The sequence below is a fragment of the Phoenix dactylifera genome, chromosome 8 (genome assembly GCF_051530095.1).
Source record: "Phoenix dactylifera cultivar Ajwa chromosome 8, Ajwa_hap1_PhDact_Kaust_v1.1, whole genome shotgun sequence".
NCBI classification, from domain to species: Eukaryota; Viridiplantae; Streptophyta; class Magnoliopsida; order Arecales; family Arecaceae; genus Phoenix; species Phoenix dactylifera.
The window spans coordinates 32,069,103-32,084,906 of NC_143197.1; the positions used below are offsets into that span (position 1 = coordinate 32,069,103).

Sequence of the window (15,804 nt, forward strand, 5' to 3'; positions counted from 1 at the left end):
CAAATGCCCAAAAATAAATTATTCAACATAATAAACTACCTCATCTTTAGCACGTCAAGTGGGATTTAGGAACCTTAAAGTCGAGTTCAAAGTAGACCAGATGCACAAAGCCCCCCTAAAATGCTTATGGTACCCAAAGAATAGCGGGTATCAATGGGGCAAAGCCAGCCGTATGCATATTCAACTACACTAATAAGCCTCCACTTGGCCGGGTGCAGTCTCATCTGACAAACGCCACCCATCAAAGCTTGGAACTAAGAAAGCAATCTTCAACACATTCATCATGCACAGGATCTCTAGAGAAAGAGGAAGGTGGGGGGCGGTTGGGAGGGGGGAGAGACATGAAAGCATATCTTCCATAACATCCTGCTTATAAGTTACAGCCACAGAAGCATTTGTCCATGAAAATAAAACCCTAACAAACAGTCCTAGAAACGTATATCATGACATCCAAAAAGGTAAAATGAGAAACAGCAACCCAAGAACTGCAAGATACAGCAAACAAGGCAAATTATAGTCATTCAGATGCATAAAACTCTAATAGCAAACAAAAACAAAAAAATCATACTTGCCCAGAGTTCCAGTAACTCCTCATCAACTGTTGCGCCTAGGGGATGAATCAGCAGACCTCGAACGTGATCCAGGAGGTGAACCTGAGGTTTGTCTTGGTGATCTCCAACGGGAACGTGATCCCTCCTCAGCATCAAATGAATCCCTTCTGCAAATGCATCACAATAAGACCACAAATCCATCAGTTCCCCTATATAATCAAAAAAAACAAGATGGCATCAGGTGAAAGGAGGAAGCGGGAAGAAAAAACTATACTGTTCATTTAGCAGCTAGTTTTATTTAACGAGACACAAAGCTGCCCTATAATAGTGTAGACCAAATGCCAGCACCTAAGGGGCCTCTCCGTCTCTCTCCCTCCCTCTCTTGTTAAACTCATAGCTTACAGCAGATGATTGGATTGCCTTGACTGCATATGCCAAATACAGTTGCTCTAAACACTAATGGGCACATCTGATATTTAAAATCATCAGTTCACTACATGATATGAACTTCGATGAACTCTATAAGAATCACTAAAATGAAATCACTAATTAACTCTATTCCAATTATTTTTGTAATAAATGGAACAGTCGGCACCAAGTTGTAAACATGATCAAGATTTGTAAGACTATCGTCTAAATAATTAACAAATAAAGACACTTACAAATGTAGGATTCAACTTACTCGTCACACCTGTTGTCAGCTTGATTATGATGAGCATCATTCTGACTTGGAGAGTGCAATCTCCGATTTCGATCCTCATCACATTGTGGTGGATTCTCCCTTGGGGATCTTGTATGACCTGACTGCCTTCTCCTTGGGGAAACAGAGTGGTCACCTCGGTATCTCGGGGCAGGTGAGTATGATCTGTTGATGAAAGAAGAGGGGACATCAAAGAGCTGCTTGTCTATTGGGTCAATAATTTGCTTCCTCATATCAAATTTCATCTTGCATCACCTACCGTGACCGCTGTCTAACCCTATACGAGTGGCGAGGAGAGCGTGAACGAGACACCGAACGAGAGCGGGAGCGCCCTATCACATTCATCATGCAAAAAAAACAAAATTCCCAGTAGGAGATTAGATGCATGTTGCTTACCAAACAAAGTGTGCATGCAACTTGTAGAGAATTAGATTACTACGATTTAACACCGAAGTAAATACTATATCGTACTAAATTCCCAAACAAAGACCACCATATAGAGAGTAAACAACCAACCAAATATTCATGATTTAGAAAGAACGGAAATTTTGTTTATGACCATGCAACAGCAAAAGACATGAATCATATACTTGGGAGTACTTTATAAATACAAAATTGTGCACTTTGATGCTAGGATGCAAACAGCAATGCCAACTTAAAACTCAGAAAAAGTGCATTCATATCAGGCCATATGCAAGGCATGAGTCTTTAATTTAGAATTATACGCTTGTCAACTTATGGAAAAATCATAAATTTAAAAATTATTTTGAAAGAAATTCACCCTAGCAAAGTTCTCCTATTAACAAACAGTTGACAGCAGCATCTTGCAGCATGACGCATGATACTAATTTGGATAAAAGTCAGGCAAAGAGGCGTGCATCATCAATTTTCACAGTGGGACTACAAGCCTGGCCCACTCCAAATTAAGTATACAGTTGGGGCAAAAAAGGGGGAAAACAACTTACATAGATTCATAATTGCGGAGGTACAGAGTAAAAATTTATTTACTTGCCTATCAAATAATAAAGCACAAAAGGTACAAAGGGAGCATCAGAGGAAGGGGAACTGAACAAGCATCGGATGCATCAGACGAATGGAGTGGCCCACTTGCCAAATTTTACATTGATTAGAATTGGGTCATCAGAACCACCGTATTGAAAATAAAATACTTAAGATCATTGGCTTAGGCCTGGTTCATCTGCATCCATCAAGCAAGATGATCCCATGACCACATACTGCCTACCATAATGTCTTCAAACAGGCAAACAGAAACTTGTTTGAACAAAGAATCAGCACAAATGAGCAAAAATCAAACAAGCACATTAAATAGTCTCTAAAAGAATTATTATTATGAATTTGTGTATCGAGCCCCTAGGCAGTCACACCCTCCATTAAAGAAGCAAAAGTTCCAGCCTTCTAGGTTCAAATCTTCAGTGGCGCATCCCCAAGTACTTAGATCTAGGTAATTATAATATGTGGGTCCTTCTCCCTTTCTCTCAAAAGGAAATATGATAATGAATTTAACCAATGAGAAATGAATGATCAGAAATATATAAAAAATTGATATCTTTAAGAGATACTAACATCTAACATTGGAATTTTATTTTAAGAAATCTCACATTGTATCTAGATGCAAAATAACTTCAGTGGGTCAAAATAAAAATAGAAATTTCAATGCACATTTTCTGAGAAAATCAACTTTGCTTGTTTAGTAAATATTAAAGGAAATCATAAAATGAATATTCTTGATATAACAATTCAGTTGCTTCCATTTCTTTATCATGAATCTTATTAAATTTAAACCACAGATTCCGGATGAGCTTTGCTGTTATCTATAAATAAGAATATGACAAAATGGATAAACATGCACAAGCACTGATGACAATATTCATCACTTCCAAACTGCAGGTCCATGAGAAATTTACATAATAATAATGAAACAAGGGATTACCATAATAAGAAGAACGGCGACTATCATGACCAGAAAGCCCTCTGTACAAAAGATTTGCTCACAAGTAAGCACAATCTAAAGACAAAATATCATGACCAATTTTAGAATTATCAAGCAAAATCAGTCAGATGAAAAAGGTCATTAAATACCTAGGCCTAGCTCTATTACGCATGTCTTCAGGCCTTTTCCTCGATTCTGCAGCAAGAACTACAGTTATCTCCCTACCACCAAATATTTGTCGGTTCATGTGATACTGGGCTTCTGATGCATCATAAGGGTCAACAAACTCCACAAATCCAAATCCTCGGGGCATCCTGCATTGGACATAATAAAATACATATTCAAATAAGGAAAATGCATCATTAACAAACCAAACAACTAGGAAAAGGTTGAAAATCCACATGTGTCTGCTAAGTTTACCGTCACAATGAAATCACTTAATATGCCTTCTATAGTTCTTGATGGAGCACAGACAATGACTTAATAGCACTTCCATCAAAAGGGCACTCAAGTGTCACAAAAAGTGGTTAGCAGTCCAGGCACTAGTTTCCGATGTTTCTTCTATAATGACTATGTACAGAAACTTCATATAATGCATTTACTTCAAAATCTTCAACACGAATGTAATCAACATTGCTTCCAATTATCTTCTCATGCAACCCACTTCCAAAGATCAGCATTCCATCTTGTCTTCCCCAAACTAAATTTGACTTGGAATTAAAATCTCTCCAAACAGGAGGAACTTCTTCATTTGAACAAGACTTAACCCCTCAACCCAATGAAAAGGTTAGACAATGCTAAACAGTGTGTCTTCAACAAATGCAAGGCTTGTATTTACTTCAACCAATATACCCCTGAGAACCAGTTCAAAAAATAATTCATGTTGAAAGCAAAAGAGAGGCGGATGATATTATTACAAAAGAAGCATTCCTCTACCAAAAAAGGAAAAGGAAAAAAGATCTTTCTACATACTTAAAGAAATCAATCAATCAATAGTCAAAGGGAAAGTAATTAAAAATGTAAGGAAACTAAGTGGTCAAACTGATTGACCCTTGTAAGTGTTACTGAATATATTTTTGGCCTTTATGAAACCTCAAAGCAGCTTTCAATTATTTACCATCCAAAATAATAACGGTTGAAGAATGAACAGGAAAATGGCAGTACAAATCTGCAGGCCATGTGACAAACGGGAAAACAAGTGAAATAAGATTATGCAATCACAAGAAGAACTGATTTAATATACAAACGCTCACCCAGTATAATAGTCCTTTGGCAAGTAAACATCCCTTACTGGACCAAATCTTTCAAATGCAGCACGAAGGTCTTCCGGTCTGCAAACCAAAGATGAAGACAAAAGGAAAAGGCTACATAAAATTACTCCATAAATAAATCACTCAAGTATAGACTCCAGAATAGTAATATATTTCCCTCAACTAACATAGTTAACCAAAAATTAAATACACAAAATTCACTATCATAGTATCATATCCAAAGCAAGAAATCATTACCTGCAATTTAGGGGAATGTTGCGGACCAAAAGACTCCTGTTGTTCTGCTCCTTGCGGCCACTGTACCCACTATATCCCCTTCTTGGTGGGCTTCTTCCCCTTCCAGTATATCCCCTCCTTGGAGGACTATAGTAGGCTGGACTATACCTCCTCATGATAGAGCAACTATACTAAGACATACCAAAATTTTATCTTGAATCACACATTGATAACCAAGGACAGCAAATGGAACTAATGCAGTTTAAATCTTAGAATACAAAGTAAGACAAAAGATGGAAGAACCACCTATAACGTGTCTTTAATTTCCTATATCTAGAAACAACAGGGATCAACAGGAAGATGAATTTGTACATGGTCTGTGATACGTGCCAAGAACTTCAGAGGAGCCTGAGGCATCTCATCATCCAATTATTTTGTTTTCAAAGAAGACTTGTGCATTATCGGACACTTTAAATGCAATCGACTATAAGTTTTCTTGGATATTAAGCATTGTTTGAAAGGCAGTGCAAGTGTAAAATAACGATCTGATAGGTAAAATGGCATGCACCCAGAGAGCTAAATAGATTTTCCCCCCAACTCTGAATGATTTTTTATCCAAGCCTGAGTCAACTTATAGAGAGGAAAAAAATGAAGATATACCTAACCAATCAGATCATGGTTGTATATTTCGTAGGCCACAACCACAAAAAAATTGAGTTTATTTTGATATAGCATGAGATACTAATCTTAGAAAAAAATAGTACTTTTGTTCAATCCATGCTCAAATTTCGAGTAAACTAATGCAACAAACAAAATTATGAATTATCAAATGCTGAATAACCAAAAAACAAGCGACGCGGATGTATGGCTTATAACTAAGTTTAAAATACCTAGTTAACAAACAAAACATGTGATATTTAAACTACTAATTTTCAAAAAGATGTTCAAAAGTCAATCTTCTTCAAGTGACTTACCGTTTGCCATCACAATGCATACATGCTCAGGCTGCATCAACAAGCTGCTTGGACCTACATAGGTGCCTGACAGCTTATTATGCACACAAGCCCCAATGTAGTGCAGGCACCAAGAGGCCTCCAGACATGCAGGCGCATAGATGGCACCATGAACTGCATTTTAGAATACCGGTTCCAAAATAATGAATAGACTAGATGACTACAGTTTGGGGTTAGATATATAATCCTAATGTTTGGATTGGAATATGAAAATTGTTGAATCAGGAACTAAAATCATGTTTCTGTCAGGTATCTACAGACCAATGGAAACCCCAAACCATGGTAATTCCTTGTTAGGATTCAATGGATTTTCATTACATGATCATATCTCAATCTGAATGGTCATGTATCTTCCATATCTAGTTACATGCTCAAGTGATGCAATAGTCTGGATCTTTTTTGAAAGATTATAAGATCTTCCATGTCTATTAAAGCAACATTTATCAATTCACAGCTCATGAGACTATAAAAATTCATTAGACAAGACATTTGATTTGATCAAGATAGAGGATCACACGACAAGATTCAACAGAAGGACTTTTGGGCATGAAAGGGCCCTGAATTGGGTTTGAGTGGTTTTATTTTTGTTAGGAAGAAACATTGAAGTTAAGTTAAAAAAAAAAAAAACAGGTGCATCAGATTTTTTTCTTAAAAAAACCTTGGCATTAAAGCTTATATTAATTGCTTATGCTTTTGACAGCTTTAAGCATTAAACTATTTCAAGCGTCCTACCATATTTTTAAGGGGGAGCGGCTATCGCATTAAGGCCCGCAACTCATAACTAAGGAGACAGAATTCAGCATGCCAAAAGAACAAGATGCTGGGTGAATCAGGACAAACACGGCTGTTTATCTCTTCAATGGGGATCAGCCACTACGCTTGGCAGTGGCAGGCCCTTATAAAATTCCAGTTCTTAAACTGAAATCATATTTATGAGATTTTCCCCTTTTCTTCATTCTTTCGAATTAACTTTAGAAGAGATCTTCCGGTGAGGAATTAGAAGGCTTCAACTTGTAAGTTAGGGCAGCTCTAAGGGTTTAAAAGGCGCGTCAACAGTACTCACGTCTGATTCTTGCGCAAGAAAACACTTTGAAGTTTCTTTCTATCAACGGTCTCTCCTTTTGTTGGTTTTATCGCATCAATGAGCAGAGGAATCGCCAATATGGATGGTAGGTTACATCAAGTTCACTGAGACTTAATGGAAACCCAGAGTTATCTCAGATCTAGGGTTGTATTATAGATCTTAAGATGAAATTCCAGAAACGTAGATTTCTTTAACGTTCTAGGAAAAGATTCACTGCATGTATATACCAAATATAAATCTAACGTTGATTCGAAAAAATCCAGGCATAATCAAAGAAATATAATACGCATATAAACATTCACGAACATTAAATACACCCAGAGAGCTCATAACCTGATTTGGAAATAGAAACAAGAAACCCTAAATCGCATCTGAGAAAGAGAAATCGGAATGCTAGGCACGGTTGAAATTAGGGTTACCCCCGATCGTTTGCGGATCATAATCCATAGAAGCGATCGAAGAAGAGCTCATACCTGGAGGAAAAGTGTGCAGTGCGGACCCAAGATTGGAAGAAAATCGAAGGTCGTGAGATAGAAGGCAGCAAGAAAAGGGGTTGGGCTCGTCCGCTCCTGCCCCCAAAAAATTTTCGAGCTTTTGGAACGGCCGAGAGGGCCCTTGGGGTCGCATAAATAGGGGTGTTCAAACCATCCGAGCGGCTCGGTTCGGGCTTTGGTTGGGGAAACCAGGCCGGATTGAGGCTATAGGCTCGAACCAGCAATATGGGCTCTGCAAATTGAGCTAAAGATAGACCCGGGAATTGTTAGATTTGAAGTCCAGCAATCCACAATGTTTAAATTATTTCAAGCTAGAGTGTTTGTCTAAATTTAAATTTTATTAAATATTAATCCAGATTTGAGCCGAGTTTGAAGGATTCAAGCTTAATTTGATTTATACTTTCCAGCATGATTTAGAATATTTAATTTAATCAATTAGTCTCATCTTTAGCTTGACTCGAAATTAATCTCGATTCAAAGTTGAAATGACGATAAACAAAACAAGTTTGCTCTCAATATTCATATTCAAGTCGGAGTTAATTTCAAACCAAGCTTGTTTAGACCGAGCAAGCTTGGCTCAATTGCATCCCTACTTATAGACAGGAGCAAGTGGGACCCATGTTAAGAGTCTAATGGTATAATGGTGCCATGGTGCACAGGCTTAAAATCTGATCCCTGATCCCTGAGAGAAGAAGAGCATGGAGTGTTTTGGTTTGGGTTTGCTAATCTGAAGGCTGTGGGTGGTGGCAATGTTGCTTCCTTTACAATCGTCACGCCTTCTCTCGTAGCTCCGACTCTCTTGGCAGGGTAGGTTAAATCCCTTAGGCCTCATGGTCGGCCGCTAGACTCACTTGGGCCGGCTGGGAACACTGCACAAGATCTAATGGATGCTCGTCGAGCCTTGCTGTGGATACTCTAGCAAGCTAGAGATTTCTGCATTTGGACTTCGGTGTCGCAGGAACTGAGTGTGTGTTCGATGGTGCCCGTCTTGGATCCGAAGGGTGGCTTTGGGAGCCGGGTTGTATCTTTCCTCTACCTTTGCATGAATTCATTGTTGGATCACTAATAATATAGATTTCAAAGCACTCCAAACTTTATCATTCATCTGCTTGTATAGATCTCAAAATAATAAGTGGATGATCCAATGATGGATTTGTGAAAGAGAAGGTGAGCCCCTTTTCAAAACCTTGTGGTGTTGGCTGTCCCCATCCACCAGCGCTGACATCTTGCATGGTGAGCGATGCATGTGTATTGGCTTCTGCAAGCTCAGTGTATAGTCCCTTATGTACGTATTCCTGAAGTACCAAGTCTTGCCCCCCTTTTACCATAAAAATAAGAAGAAGAACGAAAAACTTGGTCAAGCATACATGGAATTCAGCCGGTCTGTAGTGGTTCAACGGCCTCAACCAGGGCCAGATACAGCTTCATGTAATGTGTTAAACAAAACACTACCAATACTGGATTCATAGTTTCTCGATTGCTGGATTAAACAACCACCACATGCATAGTATTGAAACCTGGTGAATTCAATCAAACGATCCAATCCGGTATCCATTGCATGCTTCTAACTCGATAAGAAAGCCGCTTGGTGGATAGATTCTGATAACCGCATGGGAATTCCGGTGAGATTTCTTGCACGAATTCAATCCAACCGAGAAGTAATGCAAACACATTGTCATGAGCTGGGTTCTGCATCATGGCTATGTTACTCAAATAACAAATAAAATACAAACAAGGTTCAGAATGTCATAACTCAGATTTTGGGCTTGTGGGCCGGCCAGAGGGGCCAGGCCCAGCCTGACCCGTAACAACCCAGCTCAATTTACTTGTGCTAATGGACCGGTGCGAGAAGAATAGACCCATTAGCCAGAGCATACCCTATTGGAGCAGAAGAAGGAGAAGAAGACTCCAAACTCGAAGTCTTCTTCCTCTTCTGATTTCGGTAAGATCGAAGGCCATTCGAGTTCATCTAGAATTTGGGGGCTTCATCTATTTAATCCTCCTCCTCCTCTATTAAATTCCATCACTAATCTCTCGAGGTATAGCCACAAATCCAAAGGTTCTTCTCTGAATCTCCTCATTGATTCCTCACCGGAAACGCCGCCGGAACTTCGTTGGACAGGTATAATGGGTCAAGCTTCTTCTTTCTCTTAGTTTTCCGGCTCCATGGCCATCACCACTACTTGATTTGGGGCCAACGAGCTGGTGGAACGCACGAAACAGGACAGTCCCTATATTATCTTCTTCTTCATCCTCCCTATTTTGTCGTCGTCGGCTGCTGGTTGGCCGAGGTTGCGGCCATCATGGCCACCATCAAGTGGGGGGCAAGCCACTATGGCTGCCGCCCTCTTGGATTGCGATAAGGAAGAGAGAAAGGGGTGGGTTGTTCGTGAAGAGAGGAGAGAGAGAGAGAGATTATCTCTCTTCTTCTCTCTCCCTCTCTCTAAATTTTCTCTCTTTCTTCTTCCTCTTTTTCTCTCTCTTGGTGCCTCTTTTTAGTTGAACCAGGTAGGTGGTGAAGGAGACTCGGGGGACCGGGTGATGGACCCTTAGTAGAAGTGGGTAGGCGATCTAGATTACTAGTCCATTGTTTGATTTTATTTTAATAATCAAGTTTTATTCTATAGAGGGAGAGTCATCTGTGCAAGAAAATTTTAATCGGTACACTCTACACCCCAACTCGTTGACCCTGAAGCAGGTCAGTGATTATTGTGTTAGTTAATCTTAGATAAAGGTACGAATCTCTATACTTGAATCACCATATATATATACACACACATGTTTATTGGTATGTATCACTGGATTTGCACCGTGAGCTTTGTATCGATTTGGCATAAGACTGATGTGCTTTTATATGATTTCCAATACAAATATATTTATGTGGTTATTATACATATCAAATGTTGAGAACGTGATTATATGAACAAAAATATCTTAAATTCGAAAAAAAATATATTGTATATGTGATAATTAATCTGACAAGAATAACTGGTAAATCTGACGGATAAGATATAATTTCGACTGACCTCATTATAGCATCATACTGACACATAGAAAGCAACCATGGGCTATAACGTGGGATTTGGATAGACACCACGGGCTATAATGTGTGTTAGATAGCCACCATGGGCTATAACATGGAATTTGATAACAATCATGGGCTATAACTTATAATTTGATAGCCACCATGGGTTATAACATAGGTTGGATAGTCACTAGGAGCCTTTGTATCCCCATCTCATCATCTTAAGCACAATAACCCACTAATTTGACAAGATCGGGTTGCTTGACCATACCAAGAATATTAACCTCTGCAACCCATTCCCCGGGTCCCTGGATACTATAAAGTATTTAATTAAGTAGAGGAAACATCAGACGGACGCTAATTCAAAAAAAGATACCTTCTTGCATGTAGAATGACCAATCAAATTTCAAACCCAACCCATCACATTCACAAACTAAGTTAGTTGATCAACTGGGAAAGAGAACTTTTACATATCATAGTAAAATCCTGAAAAGAACGTAGTAGCGAATCAAATGGGTCAGCCACCAACACCTGCAACAATTTTGCATCATTAAAAAGAAAATCCTAAGGCCAAGGATCGTACTAGATCTATATAACCATATCCCAAGAAGTGACTACAATTGTCTGAATCACCTTGGTACAGTATCGGCCAAGTGGTGAGAGTTAGGGTTGAAATCACTACATAATCGTGGAATAAAATCTACTGTTACATGACAAATCTAGAAAGAAGACGGGGAAGTGCTAAGATGGATCGGAAATATGTATAATATAGTTGCAAAAGGAAAATTTAGATGAGTACGGATCCTCTCCGATTCATGCATAGGGTAACCTGCATCGGACGTCTCAGATCCGAGCTCAACTTAGATTCTCACATAAAGATCTTCCAAAAATTATGAGTTTATTGTTAGAAAAATATAGCCTAGAAATTGTTATGTTGATGTTTTTATTATTTTAGAATAGTGTTTATAAAAGAATAGTCTAGTAAAATAAGTTTAGAAGATTGAAAAGATCTTACTTGAATCGATGCGTACGATGTATACTGCCTTAAGAATATGAATCATTTTCCTACATACAGATTTACTTCAATCTCGTCCCTAAGGTACAACAATCCGTCAGCTCAACTTTCTTCTGATTCCCAAAAAGAAAAGAGAAAATAGAAAATTAGAAAAAAAGTATTTTAGAAAAGCAATTTCTTGATCTTGGAAGCAGCGCTATGAGGGATAGAGTATCAGAGAAAAAGGGATTGGAAATAATGTGTTTGGATATGTCACAAAGCGCTAGACTTAGAGTCTATTTATAGACATTATTCGAGTGACCGAGGAGATGAGACAATTCCAAAAATACGTGATGTTTCTGAAATACTATATCTATTCAGAAATCAATATTTTCTTTAACTCTTCGGAAGATGCTCTGATAAAAGGTGTTTTAAAAGCATTTAAACTAACTAAAATTTAGATGATAAAATTAGTTTATTTTTTTTTTCAAATTAAAACTTCAACATCTATAATACCATGTGTAATTCAGGTAATCCATTGCCCGCACGCTCTCTCTCTCTCTCTCCATATATATGTATATATATATATATTATATTTTTATTAAAAAATACTTTTAGTGCCAGACAATTTTCGATGGAGACAAAGGGGGGTGACACGTAGGCTTGGGCATCTAAATTAATGTGCATGTAGATTTTTAATTAGATAATATAGTCATTAATTATATCAAATAAAATTGGTAAAAGGGGGCGAGGGCCAACAGGCAACCAAAATACTGCAAGCTGTAAGAACCAAATGGAGTTATGGACCATGCTCCTTTTATTATTAGCATAAAAGTAAAAGAAAAATCATTTTTCTTTCAGGAAGAAAATCCTATTCCTTAGAAAATGTCACAAACGAAAAAACTAAGAGTGTTGCCTTGGATTTAGACCGTGTCATATATGTTGCTGGATTCAAAATCTTAAATTCCACTTCTAATGATGGCTAAGACAAAGAATAAAAAAAATGCTTGAGGAACCCAAAAAAAAACACAAAAAACCAGTCAGCTGGTGTGGTGTAATGTCGTTGCCCCTTCTGAATTGGCATCGTGAAGCGTGCCGTTAAATGAAGCAAAATTAGTGGGAGTCATCTCTTTAAATATTTTTTCTGGATTAGTACAGTAGCATTTTATCCTAAGAACATTTTATTTTGCAGAAAAAACGTGCAAACACAAAGACCCGTAACTACTCAGCTCCATTTAATTTTGTCATGCATTCCGGCGGGCTCCTATCAAATTTACGATCTCACAAGCCTACCACTTGTTTTTTCTTTAACCAACCTAACATGCATATTAAAAAAGAAACTAAATCACTACCAAAGGATTGTGATTCCCCTTCTCTTGTCCCTTGCTATTGGTAAAGAAAATTAAATTGCTGTCGAAGATCATGATTTCCTTGTCCATGTTGTTAAAGAGTTTCTAACTAAGGGACCAATTTTCTTAATCATATAATAACTATATTTTCTTTGAATAAGGTGTGACGTAAAACTTAGTGGTTGGTTTGTTTCTCATGTTTTCTATTCTAGAGAAGAAAATACTTAGCTTAGAATGCAAGTCCTCATAATCATAACTTTGTACTTAATAAGCAGAAATTTTTATATCCTTAATAAAATAATTATTATACGGATGAACTCCCACCAACGTATTGATAGGGAGTGAGTTAGCTCCAAGACCACTTATCCGCTAGGAACCAGATCGAAATGCAAGGATGAGAATGATATTAAAAGTGTTCATTCCATGATTCAAAAGCAATATAAAGAAAATCATTAAATAATCAAATACTCGCCGGAGAAATAAAAGAAAAGAAATTAAAGAAAACTCTGGAAGGTTAGGCACGGGGAGATCAATTCACCGTGGCCCTCGTCGACGGACGGTCCCGGACCAGGAAGAACGAGCGGTTCTTGACGGCGATGTCGTACATGTGGATGGACCGGAGGTCGGCGAACCGGCGGGGAAGGGAGATGAGGTCCGGCGAGGCAGCTCCCCGGTGGTACTGGATAAGCTCCGGCCGCCCCGCGAGGTACGGCACCCACCCCAGCTCCCCCAGCCGGCGCTCCAGCTCCTCATGCGAACCCACCACCTCCCCCGTGGGCACGTACACCAGCTCGCTCCTCCTCCCACCTCCGCCGCCGCCGGCCGAGGCGGTGGCGCTCTCGAGGCTCTCCCTCGTGGGGTTCTCTATCCGCCGCGCGACCCCGTTCTTGAACACCCACACCCCCGACATCGATCGCCTCCGCTTCCCTCGTCTTCGTGGGGTGGGAGGGCGGGGTGGATTTATAGGTCCCCTTCCCGAGATGATGTACACGTGGTGACTTACCATTGGAGAAAACTGATTTTGACAGGATTCTTAGGCATGGCAACCAGAAAAAAAGAAAGCTCCATTGCCACGTTTCGCGAAGAGGTGGTGCGTTTCGTGCGAGACACCCGGAAGCAGTACTATTGATTTCACGAGACGACGACACGGTGCAATGCGGCGTACAATTCGCTGGCACACGTGATGGGTTTGGGCCGGGCCGGCCATTGTCAGGTGTGAGATGACTGTTCGTTAGTCCCGCCCTGTTGGTTGCGCGGGGCCGGGCTCGATTTTTCTCTTTCTTTTTTTTTTCTAACGGCCGTCCATACTTTATAAGTATGAATGCAGTCAACAAAATTCAAAAACAATAAAATAGATAAAGAATCCAACACTATATCACTCTTTCTTTAAATAAAATTTTCAAAATAATGAACTTCATATGAAGCAACTCAGTCAACTACACAATTTGCTTCTCAATAAATATGTGTGGCCTCATAGGCACCACGCTTTTACAGTAATCCGCGAATGTCAAGTAGCAGCTGTTTGCCCTCTTTTGCACGCCTTCAATCTCTAGTTAAATCAATTACTATGGTTGACTCGTCCGCCAAGCAGAGGAGATCCGGCGTTACAGTCTCCTCGAGGGACATTAAAAAGGGACCTTACCGTACTCTCACGCAAAGACCTATCAACTGACACGTGCAAGAACCCTTCTTATCTCCATTTCTTCTCTGCCTTTAACCACTTCTTTTTTTTTACCCCTTTCTTTGATACGGTAAAAATACAAAAAAAAACAATTTTTTGACTCGATTTTCAAAATCTATTAACCATAATTTAGAATGAGCCATCACGATCTAGAATGGCAGTTCTTGAGTTACATGTATCAGACTAATGTATAGGTTAAACATGTCAACCTGATAACTATGTCATCTTAGACTTCACCCAACCCAACCTTTTTGTTATGGGTTACAGATAAAATCCAATGATTTGTTTATTAAACAAGTTGGCTTCTAGACTAATGACTCTTCTAAGCACCATGTTTCAACCCAGTGTCACCCCTAGCCACAATTCGCAAGCGTAGAAATGACAATCATGAATAAGTTTATTTGTTGTATCTTTATATTTAGGAACTTCCAACTTTCAAAAATATATTTATTAACCTCAATTCTTTAGCAAACATGTTTTATATGTCATTGATGCAATACATTGTGCAGATGAGTTACTGAATCTTGCTTGGTCACCAACATATGACAGAATTTAACTCCAATACCTTCCATCAAATTACTGTTTTTGGATTTACTGCACCAAGGAATTGTTTCCAAGGTTCTGTATCTTTGCTCTTTGTAAATATCTCATCAATAGGGATATGTAGTAACTGCATAGATCAAGTTTTGAACTCCATTAGAATTGAAGAGCAGCATAGGCTCAAGAGTAAAATCTCTACTGAATACAAAAATAATGCTTATAATGTAGAGGCCCCACTCAGGGGCGGCCCAATATATTTGGAGGCCTAAGATGGATTCAGTAAATGAGATCTTTTTTTTAATAATAAAATTTTTTAATAAGTATAAAATATTTAGAAAAAAGATATGAAAATAGATAGCCATCAAGTACATTATTTCAACAAAAATGCATGTATGCAACAAAGACAGATAAAAAATCTTTTTAGCTTAATATAATTTTTGAATGAAAGTACGGAAAAGTAATTATGCTTAAGGAAGAGCTCATAAAACTGATTAAATAACTGAGATAATGCTTGACAGTATTGTTTACCATATCAAGCAAGAGCAGAGCAGAAAAAGGTTATCCCATGGCACTTCATGGTCAATGTAAAGAAAAAAATTTGTCCAGGAAGGAACCTCTCTATAAAAAAATGTAGGGGTATTATGGGAAATTCACTCCATCTAATTAATAAAAGTTCCATCCCACCATCTCCCCTTCAAGTGAGTACCTAAGCAGCCACTGCAACATCACGGCACAGCAGCCATTCAACACCCCCCCCCCCCTCCTTTTCTTTCTCTACCCTCCAAGAAGTCCATCTCCAATCCCCCTATCTTTCTTGCTGATGGCCCAGCTGGATCAGGAGTAATGTGAGGGAAGGAAAACCAAGACCAAAACCAAAAAAGAGAAGGGATGAAAAATGAGTGGCTTCAGGCTGCGTGCGCCCCTGTGCACAGGCT

The 15,804-nt window shown here is 38.9% G+C and overlaps 2 protein-coding genes across 8 annotated transcripts; both read right to left on the bottom strand.

Annotated features, from left to right (window-relative positions):
- Window positions 1-338: 338 nt before the first annotated feature.
- SCL30 (SC35-like splicing factor 30) lies at window positions 339-7,395 on the bottom strand. 7 transcript variants are annotated; one of them, XM_088703661.1, is made up of 9 exons: window positions 7,260-7,395; window positions 4,711-4,880; window positions 4,456-4,533; window positions 3,352-3,516; window positions 3,203-3,243; window positions 1,511-1,583; window positions 1,234-1,416; window positions 573-718; window positions 339-485 (listed from the first exon to the last, which is right to left on the bottom strand). In XM_088703661.1, exons 2-8 carry the CDS (start codon window positions 4,863-4,865, stop codon window positions 595-597), a joined length of 819 nt encoding a protein of 272 aa, XP_088559787.1. In that variant the 5' UTR covers window positions 4,866-4,880; window positions 7,260-7,395; the 3' UTR covers window positions 339-485; window positions 573-594. The 7 variants fall into 7 exon arrangements, with proteins under 7 accessions (XP_088559787.1, XP_008802723.1, XP_008802722.1 ...); XM_008804501.5 differs by having other exon boundaries at window positions 569-718; window positions 7,260-7,382; XM_008804500.5 differs by having other exon boundaries at window positions 569-718; window positions 4,711-4,875; window positions 7,260-7,378.
- Window positions 7,396-12,931: 5,536 nt separating this feature from the next.
- On the bottom strand, window positions 12,932-13,561 carry LOC103716482 (flowering-promoting factor 1-like protein 3). The gene has a single exon (XM_008804493.6). The coding sequence runs from the start codon at window positions 13,556-13,558 to the stop codon at window positions 13,178-13,180; it is 381 nt and encodes a 126-aa protein (XP_008802715.2). The 5' UTR covers window positions 13,559-13,561; the 3' UTR covers window positions 12,932-13,177.
- Between the last annotated feature and the right edge of the window lie 2,243 nt (window positions 13,562-15,804).

What these genes read in the sequence shown, in the direction of transcription:
- SCL30 (XM_008804496.4), bottom strand. Translation starts at nt 5,683, where the DNA reads ATGCATTGTGATGGCAAACG. An exon ending in AACATTCCCCTAAATTGCAG is followed by an intron (nt 4,534 to 4,710) that starts GTAATGATTTCT and finishes TTTGGTTTGCAG; the next exon opens with ACCGGAAGACCTTCGTGCTG. An exon ending in CCAAAGGACTATTATACTGG is followed by an intron (nt 3,517 to 4,455) that starts GTGAGCGTTTGT and finishes TGTCCAATGCAG; the next exon opens with GATGCCCCGAGGATTTGGAT.
- LOC103716482 (XM_008804493.6), bottom strand. Translation starts at nt 13,558, where the DNA reads ATGTCGGGGGTGTGGGTGTTCAAGAACGGGGTCGCGCGGCGGATAGAG.